This window comes from Zea mays, chromosome 1 (assembly GCF_902167145.1).
Source record: "Zea mays cultivar B73 chromosome 1, Zm-B73-REFERENCE-NAM-5.0, whole genome shotgun sequence".
In the NCBI taxonomy this organism is placed as follows: Eukaryota; Viridiplantae; Streptophyta; class Magnoliopsida; order Poales; family Poaceae; genus Zea; species Zea mays.
In genome coordinates, this window is record NC_050096.1 from 249,474,316 (window position 1) to 249,492,365 (window position 18,050).

At 43.4% G+C, this 18,050-nt stretch overlaps 1 protein-coding gene across 3 annotated transcripts; it reads left to right on the forward strand.

Annotated features, from left to right (window-relative positions):
- Window positions 1–1,496: 1,496 nt before the first annotated feature.
- LOC100382239 (uncharacterized) lies at window positions 1,497–17,490 on the forward strand. Of its 3 annotated transcripts, none has more exons than XM_008645648.3 (9): window positions 1,497–2,003; window positions 2,294–2,480; window positions 3,213–3,294; window positions 3,375–3,515; window positions 3,721–3,890; window positions 15,979–16,240; window positions 16,333–16,684; window positions 17,005–17,046; window positions 17,143–17,490. In XM_008645648.3, the coding sequence occupies exons 2-9, from the start codon at window positions 2,329–2,331 to the stop codon at window positions 17,202–17,204; spliced, it is 1,263 nt and encodes a 420-aa protein (XP_008643870.1). In that variant the 5' UTR covers window positions 1,497–2,003; window positions 2,294–2,328; the 3' UTR covers window positions 17,205–17,490. The 3 variants fall into 3 exon arrangements, with proteins under 3 accessions (XP_008643870.1, XP_008643875.1, NP_001168464.1); XM_008645653.4 differs by having other exon boundaries at window positions 1,501–2,003; window positions 16,333–16,712; window positions 17,014–17,046; NM_001174993.1 differs by having other exon boundaries at window positions 1,711–2,003; window positions 17,014–17,046; window positions 17,143–17,414.
- The last annotated feature ends 560 nt before the right edge of the window (window positions 17,491–18,050 follow it).

Sequence of the window (18,050 nt, forward strand, 5' to 3'; positions counted from 1 at the left end):
GTCACCGGCTGTCCTTGACGGCGAGCAGCTCTAGGCTCCGGCGACGAGCAAGGTTCCGGCGATGGCGACCAGAGGCTGCAACGACGAGTTTCATGGCGAGAGAGAAGAGAGCGCGTGGAGAGGTTGGGGCGGCCAAGCACTGGCTCCACGAGGCCTGAGCTCGTTATTTATAGAGAGGGGAAAGCAGAGGGAGCGCCAGGGAGAGAAATGGAGGTCGTTGCACCATTAACGTCAATAATGGTGCTGCCGTTACCAGAGAAGAGTGAGGGAGGGGAGAGGGAAAGACACGACGGTTTCCGGATGCGAGAGGGCGGGGGGCGAGGAGGCCAGGCCAAAGTCCACTTGGGGAGATGAGGTCGCGGTACTGCGTGGAGACGAAACGGTGCGGCGACGAGCATCCAACAGATAGGGCGGCTATAGATGACCAATAAGCACGAGGCCCGCGAGCCCGGCACGAAGCCCGCTGTTTGGGCCCGGTCCGAGCACGGCACGACCCGGTTCTATGTGGGTCCGGGCCGGCACGACACGAATAAGCGGGCCGGGCTCGGACAAGAAACTAGGTACGATGGGCTAGCCCGGCACGACCCGTTTACCTCTAAGCACGCTGAGCCCGTTTTTTTGCACTAAAACATGCTTTTCGGCCCGTTCGGTCCGCTTTTGGCCCGCTTTTTTCGTGCTAAACGGGCCGGCCCGGCCCGGCCCGTTTAGGCCCGCTACAGGCCGGGCTCGGACAAGGAATCGAGCTCGCAGACTTAGAAGACCCGACCCAGTTTTCTAACCGTGCCTAGCCCAAAACGAGCCGTGCTTCATCGGGGCCGGACCGGACGGCCCGGCTATGTTCCTATGTCCGTGAGAAATAAGGAAGAGGAGAAATGATAGGAACCTTACATGTGGAGCCCAAGTGCCATATAGACAAGATAGGGAGGGGCCATGTGTAAGACGAAGGATAGGAAAGAGTGGAGGGCACGGGATGGGCCAGGATTCGGCCAGGAGACCAGCCACCTCACGTTAGTTTTTTTCTTTTTTTTTCTTTTCGAAATTCTTTTTATTATTCATTATTTATAAATAAATATATTTTTTTAAATATCTCTAAAAGTTCACAATAATTATACCAACAATATTTATTATTAAAAATTTATTTTTAACCAAAGTTCTCATATTAATTAGTTGAGTTTTCGTATAAAAGAATTTTATAAAAACAATCATCAAACAATTATGAGCAATCAAATTTTTTTTCGAAAGTTAAATAAGATTAAACACTTGAAAGAAAAATTCTTTACCATAATTAACACTAATAATCTAAATACATTATTTTAGTTAATGGTTTTGAGATGTTACAGATGCTCTCGAAGCATTGAACAAATATTAAGCAGAAACAAAGACCTCGAGAGATAAAGCTGTCACTCTAAAGAGTTCGAAGAAGAGGATCTAAATAATAATTATATTTAAATAAATATCTCAATACGTATTTATATGGGACTTAAGGATGGTCAGCTGAGCGATGTGTGCCAAACGAGGAAGTGTAGCTGAATGTGGGTTAGAGTGTCTAATCTGTGTGAGTTGGAGTGGACCGTTGGGCCATAGTGGCGTGTGCGTTGTAATCAGGCGGGAGCCTTAATTGGGCTGGTCCAGTAAGCTGTAATCGAAGAGAATCGAGGATTATTATCGAATAACAGAACACCACTTACCTGGTATTCATGCGTCGACCATCACCGGCGACGGCGTATCTCCGTGCTCACGTCCCGGCGTCCCGAGCCGGCGGCCACGGGCCATAACAGACCCGGAGGACATCACCAGCGCGAGCGCCGCCAGCCCCAAGCACCGAGGCCGAGCCGCCCGAGCGCGGAGCGGCGGTACCACGCCACCCGCCCGCCGCCGCCCGTTGCGGAGGCTGTGCAGCACAGCCGTTGGGGTGCCGAGGCACCGATCAGGCTGCGCAACCGCCGAAGTCGGCCTCCGGGTGGCGCCAAGCTGCAGAGCAGCGCGCCAGCGCCCCTGTATCGGTGAGCCAGCTTTTGAAGTTTTGAGCTTTCCCAAATCTGAAATCTCATACCCTAGGGTTTGACAGTGAGCACTGGACTGTAAATTTGGGCTTATTGATTGTGTATATGCGAAATTGGTATGTGATTCATTATTATTGGTTAGGGATTTGTTCTTGTGCATGAAATCGGAGCATAGAATTGAATGAAATTTCTTGTCATAGAATCGAACATAATCGGATCAATTTGGTTAATTTATAGTCATGCATACCAATTTTTTATTTTACCATATTGCATATATTTTTTTTTACTAGGACTACCTTTTTCGGCGAGACCACCCTAGTAGAGGATGATATACACCGCGATTGACACGTTCTACCTGACGGAGGAGCAGCTGCGCAACTCACCATCACGGAAGGATGGGATCGACGAGGCCACTGAGACTGTGCTCCGCGTCTATGGCTGCGACCTCATCCAGGAGAGCGGCATCCTCCTCAGGCTGTATCCTCTTTCCTGCAGTTCCTCTCTCTAATCCAGCTTCCTATGTCCAAATCCTGTCATTAAGCCATTTAGGGGCTTCTCAAGTTTCCTAGGGTTTTGTTAATTAGTTTACGTCTGACGACTTACTATTAATCAAGTTCTCTCCAGTGTGATTTCTAGGTTACATGCTTTCTTTTTGTAGTAGTTCCATTGATTACGCTTAGGATTAGGGTATTTTGTTCAGCATGTGTGTGGGTTCTGCACTGTTATGGGTTTTCGAATTGTCTGGCTAACCTACTGTAGCAGATAAGTAACAGTAGGTTTCTTTCTTAATTAAGGATTAAGGAATTGTTGGTGGCACGTGGTAACTTGTGAGTTGTGACATGAAGAATTTTGCTGCCTTTGGGTTTCTTTCTCCAGAGGTTGTTTTAGTTGTAGAGTTACCTTCTGAAGTCATTATGATGTTGTTATGAACCAACTCTGCAATGTGCACTTTTTGTTGGGTGGAATGATAGGGAGATGGACAATTATCGATTATGTACATCTATTAGGTATGGTTTGTCTCATTATGAATGATATGCTGAAGCAAAAAAAAACTCTATCTGCATTATGGACAAATTGAGATTTATCACAATGATTGGCATACCAATTCTTCATGATATTCAATGTTTCAGTGTTATTGATAATTATTTTACTAACAAATAGATAATTCTTGTAAAAAATATCTATTTTGTGTATTCTTGACCAACAAAGACCACAAGCAGTGATGGCCACGGCACAAGTATTGTTCCATCGCTTTTACTGCAAAAAATCATTTGTTCGATTTAGTGCAAAGGTAAATATCTTTATCTGCAATTGAGCTATTCTTAGTCTTTTCTAAGTGGAACTAACAGTCCTTTTTATTTATGCTTGCAGAGAGTTGCTGCTAGTTGTGTTTGGCTGGCAGGGAAGTTGGAGGAGAGTCCCAGGAAATCAAAGCATATTATATTTGTCTTCCATAGAATGGAATGTAGGAGAGAGAACTTGCCAATTGAATTCTTAGATGTCTTTTCAAAGGTATATTTTTTTCAACACAACATAATTTCAGTTTCTTTCTTGTAAAACCTCTGCATACTATTTGCCTTGACTTTATACCATTAAGAAGTTAGAATCATTGCTACTGTTGGGTTTCTCATTTTCTGTTCGTGTATCTTAGTATATAGTTGGTAGAAGTATCTGATGGTATGTTGAACCAACTGTGTGACTCTAACATTTGCTACAGAAATATTCAGAACTGAGGCGTGACCTGATACGGACAGAACGACATCTGTTGAAGGAGATGGGGTTTATTTGCCATGTCGAGCACCCCCATAAGTTCATATCAAACTACCTTGCAACACTTGAAGCCCCTCCCGAGCTTACTCAAGAGGCATGGAACCTTGCCAATGATAGGTACTTCTGATTCCACATTATGAGAATATGAATTTTGTTGCAACTAAAATTGTTGTTGCAGTTATGGACTGTAATGTGATCTGCTTATTCTATATTTTTTGGGGCATGTAGGAAATAACATTTTTGCATGTTTCACTTTAAGTTGATTGTGATTTTGATACATGAGCTCGGTATGAATATTCTTGAGTTAAATGCAATGTTAGCTGCACCACAAGGGCAGGGATAGAAATGGATTACCCTAATAGATTGATATTCTTCTTGATTGACTTGATCGATATATCTCCTCTCCTTATATACTTATATAGAGAGGCTTACTTGATGCTTAAGCAAGATATCTAATCTTATCCCTAGCCCTATCTCTAATGGGCCTACAATACTACAGTGGCCGAGGTGGTCAATTTGCACGCCTAAGGCCACTAAGTCCGTGTACCACTTGCACCAGGTCAAATACTCATAAAACTAAGGCATACATGCATATTTTTATTTGATACATATAAATCCCACCATTGATCCCAAAATATACTTGATGGAAACATGGAAGTGGTAAAATAACTAACTAATGAAGATTTGCTTTATCCACGCCTCTCATATCTTCTACCTCTGACTCTGATTTGCTAGAGCAGAAGGTTGGTTTTATGACATCGATTCAATATTTGGCATAGGAGGAGAAAAAAATAGAATCTAATGTATTGGTCCTCTTCATCTTGCAACTCTATTCAAATCGAGAAATACTTTATGTCAATGCCTGTCAGTTAGGCAATCATGTTCGTCTTCCTTTTCATGCTTCTACTTCTAGGGCCACCAAGCCTTTTCAGTTAATACACTGCGATATTTGGACGTCCCCTGTTATCGGTGTTTCCGGTCACAAATACTATCTTGTTATTTTGGATGATTACTCTCATTACTTATGGACTTTCCCCTTGTGGCTTAAATCTGACAACTTTTAAGCTGAACAAATATAATTGGTTTTAGTTCCACCGAGTCTAAAACCTTTGGATTCTAGAGTCCCTTGCCACAACTCTAGTTTCTATTTACTCCTGTCTAGCTTTCATCTATTAGCACTACATCGTTCGCAAAGAGTATACCCCAAGGGATAATGCCCTTGTATGTCCCTTGTGACCTCATTCATCACCAAGGCAAAAAGGTAAGGGCTCAAAGTTGATCCTTGATGTAGTCCTATTCTAATCGGGAAGTCATCTTTGTCACCATCACTTGTTTGAACATTAGTCATAACATTGTTGTACATGTCTTTAATGAGTCCAACGTATCGTTGAAACTTTTATGTTTGTCCAAAGACCACCATATAACATTCCTTGGTATTTTATCATAGGCCTTCAAGTCAATGAAAACCATGTGTAAGTCTTTCTTTCAGTCCCTATACGACTTCATCACTTGTCTTATTAAGAAAATGACTTCCATGGTTGACCTTTCGGACATGAAACCAATTAGTTCATAGAGAACCTCGGTATTTCTTTGAGACAATGCTCAATAACCCTGTACCATAGCTTCATAGTATGGTTCATCAACTTAATTTCTTGGTAATTAATACAACTTTGAATACCTGTCTTTCTCTTGTAAATTGGTACAAATATACTTCTCCACTCATCAGACATCTTGTTCGACTAGAAGATATGGTCGAACAACTTAGTTACCCGTACTATAGCTATGTTTCTAAGGCATCTCCTGATCTCAATTGTGATATCATCGCCGCAACTTGCCATGTGAAACCCACGAAAAAGCTCCCCCTTTCCAAAGGAGGAAGGATTTGCATGGGTCCCCAAGATTCGGCGCTGCAATACCCCTATTGAAGACTTGCTGCTTCCCCAGGCGAATGTTGAAGCTCCGGAGATTTTGCTGTCCACTCAGGTTCCCTGTCAGCATGAGCCAGCTGATATGGTTTGTGCGGGCATCTTTGGTACCTCTTTTGCTGGTGTCCCCCATGATGATGCAACTCTGCTGGTGCAAACTTCTCAGTTAGATGATTCTTCGGCTGTTTCTCCCATCTTGGAGTCCTTTGAAGTTGAACTGCCTCCTCTCAGTACAACTGATCTGCCTTTGACTCCATCACCCAGTGATGTTGAGAATCTGTGCCAGTTCAGCTGTTTGGAAAATGAAGTTGACGAAGATTTTTTGCCTAAGTCCGCACACTTACAAACACCACATGTGGGGGATTCCTGAGCCCCCACACCCAGACCTAGTAGTGTACACAAGACGAAGATTTCACACGAAAAAGGCAATTGGGCGAGAAGAATGGAGGGATTGTTCCTGATACCGCTCTTGCGGCAGTGGAAGTTTCAGGAGGGCACAACTTGAAGGTCACTGTTGTTTGTACAGAGATGGTTGACATACATCATCAGGCTGAAACTATTAACATTGCTCAGGAAGATCTTGAAACATCCCAGAGATCAGATGCAACCTCCTTAACTACTGCCCAAACTGAGTTTTTCTCCAAGCTCGCTAAGAAGGTCGCTGGCATCCTCTCTGATCCCGCAGAACTCTCCACGAAGAGGTGTAAACATGCTCTTGCTGCCACCCCTTGTCGCAGCCGTTGCATTGCAGGAGTTGGGGTGGAATTTGACAAACAAGAACTCTGTCTACGGTCCACGAAGATGGCCATGAAGGCTCTGAAAGTAATTGGTGAAGCAGGAGTGACTCAGCAAGCAAAAGAAGATTATGCGAAAGTGTTTAGTGAAAACCTTCCTTTGGCTCATGTTGAAGCACTGGCTACCTTGTTTGGTTGGACAATGCCAGAGGAACTGAAATTAGGGCTGAGTAGTGCAGCTGTTTCAGCTTGCTAAGTATCTCTTTTTAGTTGTTTCTTTTGCTTGTTGCTGTTATGGATCCAAAGAAAATTTTTGTTTGGAATGTCGGGGGCCTTAACTCGGCATCAAGACAGAGCTCTGTTCGTTCTTTTGTTGAAGCTTGTGGAGCTGATATTGTTTGTCTTCAAGAGACCAAAATGCAGAACCTTTCTAGGGGAAATGTGATGTTCATCTTGGGGGCTGATTTTGAGCAGTTTCTGTCCTTACTTCTAGGGGCGCCAGTGGTGGAATTCTCCTTGCCTGGAAACAACATCTTCAAGTGACTGGGCTGAGTAGAGTTGATTCCTATAGTATATCTGTGCAATTTCAGAAATCTAATGGGCCATCCTGGTGGTTGACCGGTGTTTATGGACCACAAAGTAGTGAAAACAAAATCTTGTTTCGGCAGGAGCTTAGACAAATCAGAAATGATTGTCATGGTCCATGGGTGTTGACAGGTGATTTCAACCTGATTTATAAGATGGAGGATAAAAATAATGAAAATTTGAATAGGGCCATGATGGGCTGGTTCAGAAAGTTCATCAATGACATAAGCCTTATTGACATCCCCTTGGTTGGCTGCAAATACACTTGGTCCAACAATCAATTGTCACCCACCTTGGTCAGGTTGGATAGGGTGCTCTGTACTGCTGATTGGGAGGCCTTGTTCCCCAGCAATCTACTCCAGAGTGCTTCCTCTGAGGATTCAGATCATTGCCCTCTTATTTTTGGCCTGAGGAGCAGGAGTTCAGGCAAAAGAAGGTTTCACTTTGACCTTTTTGGCCAAAACTGGATGGTTTTCAGAGTGCTGTGCAGGATGCTTGGTCCTCTGTCAATATTCAAAGCTGCCCTTTTTTGACACTTGAGTTGAAGTTAAAGGCGACAGCAAGAGCACTTCAAGGTTGGAGTGATAAAAAGGTGGGACATGTGGCTTCCCAACTTGCTTTAGCAAGGGAAATTCTCCACCAGTTGGAGATTGCTCAGGATCTAAGGCCATTATCACCAATGGAAGATTGGCTTAGGAAAGGGCTCAAAAATCATTCTCTTGTCTTATCCTCTCTTAAACGCACCATTGCCCGGGTCAGATCCAGAATCAGTTGGTTGAAGGATGGGGATGCCAATACCAAACTATTCCACAATCCACATGCATGTCAGGTATAGGAAAAAGAAAAACTTTGTGGCTAGGCTGATTTCTGACAATCAAACCTTCACTGATGATGATGAGAAGGCCATGCTTGTGGATGACTACTACACTAGACTCTTGGGCAGCAAGGTGGAAAGGTCGCTTTCTATTGATCTAGATTATCTGGGGCTGCCTAGCCACAGTTTAGAAGAGTTGGACTCACCATTTACTGAAAAGGAGGTATGGGAAATAATTAAACAATTGCCTTCTGATAAGGCTCCTGGGTCAGATGGCTTTACTGGCAGGTTCTATAAAGCATGTTGGCCAATTATCAAGGAAGATGTGATGGCAGTTATATCTGCAGTTTGGAGCAGGAAGTTTGCTGGTTTTCATAGGTTTAATTCAGCACTTGTCACCCTTATCCCTAAGAAGGAGGGTGCTGAGGAAGTGAAGGATTTTCGCACTATTAGCCTAGTTCACAGCATTGCAAAAATTATCACCAAGTTGATGGCTTTCAGACTTACTCAAAAGCTGCAGGGAATGGTCTCAATGCTGCAAATTGCTTTTATTAAGGGCAGATTTACAACAACAACAACAACAAAGCCTTTTTGTCCCAAGCACGTTGGGGTAGGCTAGAGATGAAACCCCATATGAAAACCTCAGAGCTCAACCCCCAAAGAAAAAAAGGGAAACAAAGGCAAAGGAGAACCGAAAAACGACAAAACGGGGAAACACATAAAAGAGATAAAACCCACAAGAACCAGCAAGATCTAAATGGGCACAAGAAAAGGTCAAACGATTAAAGAGGAAAAGCGAAACTATAAATCAAGGTTCTGGCACGTGAATTGCACACTTCCACCCCTTCCTATCCACGGCGAGCTCTTTATCAATATTCCACTCCTTCAGGTCCCTCTTCACAGCCTCTGTCCATGTCAAGGTTGGTCGACCTCTACCTCTCTTCACATTCTCGGGACGCCTAATTATTCCAATATGCACTGGTGCCTCCTCAGATCTTCGTTGGATATGTCCAAACCATCTCAAACGATGTTGCATAAGCTTCTCCTCAATTGGCGCCACTCCTACCCTCTCTCGTATATCATCATTCCGGACTCGGTCTCTCCTTGTGTGGCCACATATCCAGCGCAACATACGCATCTCTGCCACGCATAGTTGTTGGACATGTCGTCTTTTAGTGGGCCAACATTCTGCTCCATACAACATAGCCGGCCGGATTGCTGTCCTGTAGAATTTGCCTTTTAGTTTGTGTGGCACCCGGGGGTCGCATAAGACACCCGCCGCTTGCCGCCACTTCAACCATCCAGCTTTAATTCTATGACTGACATCCTCATCGATGTCTCCATCCTTCTGAAGCATTGATCCTAAGTAACGAAAAGTGTCTTTTTTGGGTACCACTTGCCCATCAAGACTAACATCGCCATCTTCATACCCCATGGCACTGAAATCACACTTCATATACTCCGTTTTAGACCTACTAAGCCTAAAACCTTTTGCTTCCAACGTCTGCCTCCACAATTCCAACTTTTGTGAAACACCACTCCTACTCTCCTCAATAAGTACCACATCATCGGCAAAAAGCATACACCACGGTATATCTCCTTGTATGTCCCTTGTGACCTCATCTATTACCAAAGCGAAAAGATAAGGGCTCAAAGCCGACCCTTGATGTAGTCCTATGTTAATTGGAAAGTCATCGGTGTCCCCATCACTTGTTCGGACACTTGTCACAACATTAGTGTACATATCTTTAATAAGATTAATGTACTTTGTTGCTACTTTGTGTTTTTCCAAGGCCCACCACATTACACTCCTAGGTACTTTGTCATAAGCCTTCTCCAAGTCTATAAAGACCATATGCAGGTCTTTCTTTTGTTCTCTGAATCTCTCCATAAGTTGTCTTAGTAGGAAAATGGCCTCCATAGTTGATCTCCCGGGCATGAAACCAAACTGATTTTGGGTCACGCACGTCATCTTTCGCAGGCGGTGTTCAATGACTCTCTCCCATAGCTTCATTGTATGGCTCATGAGCTTAATTCCACGGTAATTAGTACAACTTTGAACATCTCCTTTGTTCTTGAAGATTGGTACTAATGTACTCCGCCGCCACTCGTCGGGCATTCTGTTTGTCCGAAAGATGGTGTTGAAAAGCTTAGTCAGCCATACTATCGCTATGTCTCTAAGGCATCTCCATACCTCGATAGGGATACCATCAGGGCCCATCGCCTTTCCTACCTTCATCCTTTTTAGCGCCTCCTTAACTTCATATTCTTGTATCCTTCGTACAAAACCCCTGTTGTTGTCATCGAATGGTTCGTCCAATTCTATTGTAGAACTCTCATTCCCTCCATTGAACAATTTGTTGAAGTACTCCTTCCATCTGTTCTTGATCTCTTCATTCTTCACTAATAGTTGGTTTGCTTCATCCTTGATGCATTTGACTTGGTTGACATCCCTTGTCTTCCTTTCACGAATCTTGGCCATCCTATAGATATCCTTTTCTCCCTGCTTTGTGTCCAACCGTTGATAAAGGTTGTCAAAGGCTTGACCCCGGGCTCTACTAACCGCTCGCTTTGCAGACTTCTTCGCTATCCTATACTTCTCTATGTTTTCCGCACACTTGTCATGATGTAAGCGTTTGTAGCAATCTTTCTTCTCCTTGATAGCCTTTTGGACATCTTCGTTCCACCACCAAGTGTCTTTAACTTCCTTTCTGTTTCCTTGACTCAACCCAAACTCTTCTGAAGCTATCTTTCGGATGCACACCGCCATCTTCCTCCACATGATATTTGTGTCTCCCTCTTCTGCCCAAGGGCCCTCCTCGATAATTCTCTCCTTGAAAGTTTGGGCCACATCCCCTTTAAGCTTCCACCACTTTGTTCTAGTGACCTTGTTATGCTTATTCCGTTGTAAACGAATCTTAAAACGGAAGTCAGCAACGACAAGCTTATGTTGGGATACCACACACTCTCCAGGTATAACCTTGCAATCTAAGCAGGCATGCCTGTCCTCTTTTCTCAAGAGGACGAAATCAATCTGGCTAGTGTGTTGGCCACTACTGAAGGTCACCAGGTGGGATGTCCTCTTCCTAAAGAAGGTGTTTGCTATAAACATGTCATAGGCTAGGGCAAAGTTCAGGATTTCCTCTCCTTCTTGATTCCTAGTCCCAAAGCCGAAGCCTCCATGCACACCCTCGAAACTGGTGCTAGATGTACCCACATGGCCATTGAGATCTCCTCCTATGAAGAGCTTCTCGCCAACTGGCACACTACTAACCATGTCCTCCAGGCCTTCCCAGAACTCCCTCTTTGAGTTCTCATTAAGGCCTACTTGAGGAGCATACGCGCTGATAACATTGAGAACCAAGTCCCCAATGACCAGCTTGACTAGGATGATTCTATCTCCTACCCTCTTAACATCTACTACCCCATCTTTAAGGCTCTTGTCGATCAAGACGCCTACTCCATTCTTGTTTGTTGCAGTCCCCGTGTACCACAACTTGAAGCCTGTACCTTCCACTTCCTTCGCCTTCTGTCCTTTCCACTTGGTCTCTTGAACGCATAAAATATTTACTCGTCTCCTCACCGCAACGTCAACTATTTCTCGTAACTTACCTGTTAAGGAACCTACGTTCCAACTACCTACACGGACCCTAGTTGGCTCGACTAGCTTCCTTACCCTTCGCACCCGCCGAGGAAGATGCAAAGACCCTTGCTCATTTTCCACTACACCCGGGCGCCGATGTAGCGCGCCACTAAGGATGCGACGACCCGATCCTTGCTCACTTATCACCGGCTCCAGATCAAGAGACGGCGCGTCACTTAAGGGGTGACGGCCCGGCCCTTGCTCATTTAACACCATACCCGGGTTCCGATATGGCGCGTCGCTAAGAGGGTTACGCCCCAACGATTTTCTTTGTGGTTTCATCTACATAAGATTTGGCTGGTTTTTACGTTGGTTTGCCGGACCTAACACAACCCTCCTCCTTTACCGGGCTTGGGACCGGCTATGTTGAAACGACTCAAGGAAGTCTTCCAATCAACATAGGCGGACTGCTTTTATTAAGGGCAGATTTATTCAAGACAATTTTATGCTAGTTCAGCAAACTGCCAGGCTACTTCATCAGCAAAGATGAACAAGGATCGCACTTAAACTTGATATTACCAAGGCCTTTGACACTGTCTCTTGGTCTTTTCTATTAGAGGTCCTTCAGAAATTGGGTTTTGGACAGATTTGGAGAGACATTTTGAGTGGGCTGCTGGCCACTTCATCCACACAGATCCTTCTTAATGGAATTCCAGGGTCAAGAATACAGCTTAGAAGGGGACTGAGATAGGGTGACCCTCTGCCCCCTATGTTACTTATCTTGGTGATGGATGTTTTGGGATTTCTAGTTTCTAAAGCTGAGGATGAAGGATTATTGCAGCCCTTGTCCCCCAGACCGTTGCCACATAGAATATCTCTTTATGCCGATGACGTGGTGATGTTCCTGTAGCCAAGAGAAAATGATATCCAGATGGCTCTTAACATTCTAAAGGTGTTTGGTGAAGCTTCAGGTCTAAAAACCAATGTGCAGAAAAGTCATGTGTTTCCCATAAGATGTGGTGAGGAAGAGCTGTCAATTCTGCAAGAACATCTACCTTGTGAAATTTCCTCCTTCCCTTGTAAGTATCTTGGATTGCCACTTACCTTGAAGAAACTAACAAGGAATCAAGCGCAGCCTCTGATTGATAGAATTGCTGATCAGTTACCTGCTTGGAAAGCTAATTTAATGACGAGGGCTGGGAGAAGAGTTCAGGTGCAAGTGGTGATGACGGGGATGCTTACTTACCTTGCCATGGCATTGGATCTTCCCCTTGGAGCACTTAAAGCTATTGATAGAATCAGAAAAGGTTTCCTCTCGCGGGGTAGAAAGGACGTGAGAGGTGGTCATTGTTTAGTGGCTTATGGCAGAGTCTGTAGGCCACTTGAGCTTGGTGGTCTTGGTATTACTAGTTTCAAAGAACTTGGCTGGGCTTTGAGGATGTGATGGTTGTGGTTGGCCAAAATCTCCCCTGACAAACCTTGGAATTTTCTGCCTATGCAGTTCCCTGACAAAGTGAGATCTTTTTTTCTCCACAGCCATGATCACTGATATCGGGAATGGCTCTTCCACTTTATTTTGGCAGGATCGGTGGTTACATGGGAAGAAAATTGAAGACCTTGCCCCTCGTCTTTTTGCTGTTGTTCCTAAGCGTACCAGAAACTGCAGAACAGATCAAGAAGATAGAGTGGCTGATGGATATCAGCGGTGCTTTGACAGTGGGTGTTCTGGCTAATTTCCTGGACCTTTGTGAGCTCTGGAGGCGGTTTCCTTGCATCCAGATCAAGAAGATAGACATTTTTTTTCAGATTGGCGGCAAATGGCAAATATTCTGCCAAAGCAGCATATGAAGGATTCTTTATTGGATCAACCCAATTTGAACATTGGGAAAGAATTTGGAAATCTTGGTCTCCCCCAAAGTGCAATTTTTTTCTTTGGCTGGCTGCGCTGGGAAGATGTTGGACTGCAGATCGGCTTCAGAAAAGAGGGCTCAGTCACCGGGCTCACTGTCCTTTTTGTGATCAAGAATCTGAAACAACTAGTAACTTGTGCACGCCCTGCACGCGATAGAAAACATTTAGTAAAATAAGTGGTAAGAGTATTATATCTTTCTAAGCAAGCATTTCATAAATAGTGCAAGCTATATAAGAATATAAAAGATAGAATAACTGGGTAGATCTATTAGTTGAATTTGGATAACCAATTTCATCTAAAATAAACAGTTTTATTGTGTTCTAAGAAAGTGTAATCTTCATTGCCTTTGACAACAGAAAAAATATATGTACACGCATAAATAGCCAAATTTATACACCCAATAGGCACCCAACTACCCACTACCCAAGCAAAAGTCAGAATCACACACCAATTACAGGTATACTTAGGTATAACATTTTCCCATGCTACTCATGTCTTCTTTGAAGAACATTCTACGAATACTGCTGCTAGAAGCACATACTTCAATTTAATGTTAAAATGTATCTTTTGAGTGTGCATTACCAGAAACCCATGGTAAAACTTGACAAAAAAAAACTGCAACAACCATACAAACATATATAACGATCAATCATCATTCACCATGAGAAAAGAAACATCTCAAAAGCCAGATAATACTGGAAGTCAACAATACCTAAACAAATTGCTCGCATCCCATGCGAGTCTTTAAATCTGTTTTTACTGTCTACATATATACTTATCCATGTAAGGTGAATAGGAGGTGAATAGATAATTTTAGCACAAAGTATATATGAGAATACATGCATGAGGAAATACGTCGATGTGGAGATAAATCATGGGATTTTGTATTCAATGTGAAGATAAATCAATAGGTACATATAATTATGTAGTCATTTTTTCTTTTACTTGAATGATGTTATTTATTATTTGTTCATTCATAGGATGGTTAAACAATCATTTGCACTTTTTTTGTCTACACGCACACAACATAGCTAAAATACAGAGCAATGATCTCCATATACTATAAGCACATGCCATATTGATCTGTGCAAACAAAAAAAGTGTTTACTTTCCATAATTGCATAGAGGCATAGAGCATTAGAGTTGGCATTTCATGAGTAATGTGCTTGGTGTCGAATGTTTGGCTAGCTAAAAAGTTATAGCAACTAAAATATTACAGAAGTGGTTTTTGCTACGAAAAACAATTGATAAACTCTTGAATAATGACGGTCACCAAACAACCTTTTTCCCTTTGTGAGAATATAAGCATTCGAAGGAAATATTGAAACAACGAGAGTGGAAGACATGCTACCTCAGGTTGGCCGACTTTGGGATGGAATCCTTCTCCTATTGGGCTGGGGCTGGTGTGGTCGGCCGCCTTGCATTGTGCGCCAGCTCCACGCATGCCCCCATGTAGTGGGCGTCCAAGTCCATCACAGCCTGCGCACGAGAGTGCCCGCCTATGGCCTTGGCCCCAACCTCGAGGCGAGCGCGGGTAGGAGAGTCGAGCGTGGTGGCAAGGGCTGGGCGCTGGATGAGGTGCGGGCACGAGACGAGCGGGGACGCCATGGGCGCCAGAGTGTGGGTGTGCCGTAAGCACCGAGCGGTGGAGCTGGATGGGGAGGGAGGAAGGGGCGGAGAGGAGCGTGGAGGAGCTTAGCAGGTGCGCGTGCGCGTCATGTAGGTTGCTGATTCTGGAAGTTTCACGTTGCATCTGGTCAAGGACATGTAGGCGTCTGGTCTCCCTGTTCCTGTAGCCGGTATGTGGAGGATGCTTCATGACGGTTCACATAGGATCGGATGACTGAGAATTAAAACGGTGACGTGGACACGCTGGGAGGCCAGTTTTGCTTCCAGCTCTATTATATAGTAATTGATCACCTTCTTGTGGGCTATGTGTTTGCTAGAACCTTCTGGTATCACTTACTTGCACAAATAAACCTTCAGGCTCTTGCTCCCCAGGTTGGTGAAGGCTGCACCATGCATTGGTGGCAAAGAAGTAGTGATCAGCTGCATGGTATTGCTAAGAAAGGCTTTAATTCCTTGATTAGCCTTGGGTTACAGACACTTTGGAACCATAGGAATGGGTGTGTCTTTGACAAAAACCCTCCTAACTTAGCGCAACACTTCGGAAAGTTGAGGAAGAGAAGGATCTTTGGGGGCTTGCTAGTGCCAAGAACCTGGCCCTCTTGACTTGCCCCATTCCTGGGCGGTAGTTGTTAGATGTCTGTCCTAGTGATTGGATTGTTTTTTTTTATTTTTGTTTTTGGCCACCATGAGGTGCCTTTTTTCTGTATTGGTCCATTTTGAACCCTTTTTTCGCTTCTTAATACAATGATGCACATTTTTCCTGCGCGTTCGAGAAAAAAAATATCACCAGGGCTCATTGCCTTATCCCATTTTATCCTTTTCAATGCCTCACTAACCTCAGATTCTTGGATCCTATACACAAAGTTTGGGGGGGGGGGGGGGGGGGGGGGGCTTTGAATGTGGTCAATGACCCTGGAGCTTGCGCATCTTCCATATTATTAGATAGGCTTCTTGTGTTTTCTTTTTACGGTTAATGTTTGTACTAAGTACTAACATACACTCCATATATGTTTTGTATATCAGCTTAAGGACAACTCTGTGTGTGCGATTTAAGAGTGAAGTAGTAGCATGTGGAGTTGTGTATGCTGCAGCTAGGAGACACCGGGTTCCCCTTCCTGAAGATCCTCCGTGGTGGACTGTCTTTGATGCTGATGAAGCAGGAATTCAGGAAGTTTGCAGTGTTCTTGCTCACCTCTACAGCCTGCCCAAGGCTCAATACATTCCAGTGTATAAAGAATATGATTCCTTTACTGTTAAGAGAATCTCTGATCCACAGGCTTTAAAGGTTAGTAAAAATACCATCCAAAATAATCATACTGAGTCTCGTAGAGTTATTTTTAAGGAATGAGAACTGATTTTATTTGCATTTATCTTCAGGAAAGTCCAGCAAGGGCTGTTGCTAGCGATAAGGGTACCCCTATACCCTCAAGTTCTAACCAGGAGAAGGATTCAGTGGCTAAGACTATACCGAATAGGGTGAAGGAAAAAAGTGATGACGAAGGTAGACACTTGCCTGCTGAATTTGATGGAAAAGAAAACCTGGTGGTGAACTCAAAAATTGAGAAGTCTGATTCTGGTGTTGACTGGAGTCGAGAAAGAGAAAGAGAAAGAGAGAGATCAAGAGGGCGGGAACGTGATGCTAGGGGTAGGGATTCTGATCATGATAGCAGGGGTCGTGACTCTGATCGCGAGAGGGATCGGAGACGTCGCTCTAGGGATAGAAGTTCAGGTATCGCTGAGAACCAATCAGATTTTCAGTTATGTTACTCCCTCTCCAGTCAAAAAATAAGAAGCATTTAGGGTTTTCTTAACTCAGCATATTTAAAGTTTGGTTGCATATTTGAGAATGGAATGATCGTAGTACTTTGAAAATGTAGTTTTATAAAAAGTGTACAGTTGCTTGTTTATAGACATTTTATAACAAAATGTAGTAGTCAAGTTCACATTTTGAAGACTGCAAATGTCCAAAACATCACTTGTGACTCGAGGGAGTGTTCAAAGTCTCCTAGTATTCTCAGTCTCAGATGACTCATTGTATCTTGAACGCAGGACACTCAGACAAGGAGAAATCAAGGCGCCATCCATCACACGGTATGTTATATTTTTTGCAGCAGGCTCTAATGATGCCCGTGAGCTGTTCTATTCAGGACTTGTGTCTCTTATGTTGCTTTCGTGTTACGATTTCAGACCGAGTTGACTACTACAGTTCGCATTCATCTCGTGAAAAAGATCGGCATAGACACCATTGATCAAGGTGAGGAGGATCCCGGGTTTGCAGGGCTTTGCTGCATGGAGACCACCACATGGCAGTGCCGACAGAATCATGAAAACTTGTAGATTGTCATCTCATTGGCGGTTGCATTTGCTTCATTGTGTTTTGCACCTTGGATTGTAACTTGCAGAGCAACATGAATTTGTAGAACCTTCATCTCCACTAGTTCCCAAAATTCTCGAGAATTAATTTAGGGTGTTACTAATAAAAAATCATCCTCTAACCGTTTTTTAAATAGGTTTCAAATATACGAACTTCGTAAATATTCCTATTTACTCTCTAGACTTGGGGGGCCTCTTGTGAACTCTCAATATCCTATTTTGCCCGTCAATTACACCGTAAAATTACATCGTAAAATTATTTGTTCACCATCGAGTTCGTACTCGTGTACAAGTGACACGCTTTGAATATTTGAGCTATTGAAAAAAAAATGAATTCATCATCCTTGTTTGATGGCAAGTTTAAAGATGATCTATCCAATAATTTATAGGAAAACAATGAATTGTGATTCATATAGAATGAAAAAATTAATTATGAGAGGAACAATGCTTATGAAATTTTATCATTCAAATGAAACTAAATTTAAAGTTGCAAGTAATAACTAAAAAGCGGAGTTAGCATAATTTAAAAATATTTAACAACCTAAGAATTGAGAACTGTTTGAGACTAAGTTTGATTTTGCTCTTGGTATACATTTGCCAACTTGCTAAATCTGAGTTCAGAGAGTCTTTTTTTTAGGAAATAGTGAAGATGCTCTTAAACAAAGAATATAAGATTGACGCACGTGCACACTGAATTTGTGGAATGTTTGTGCTGTCGTGGT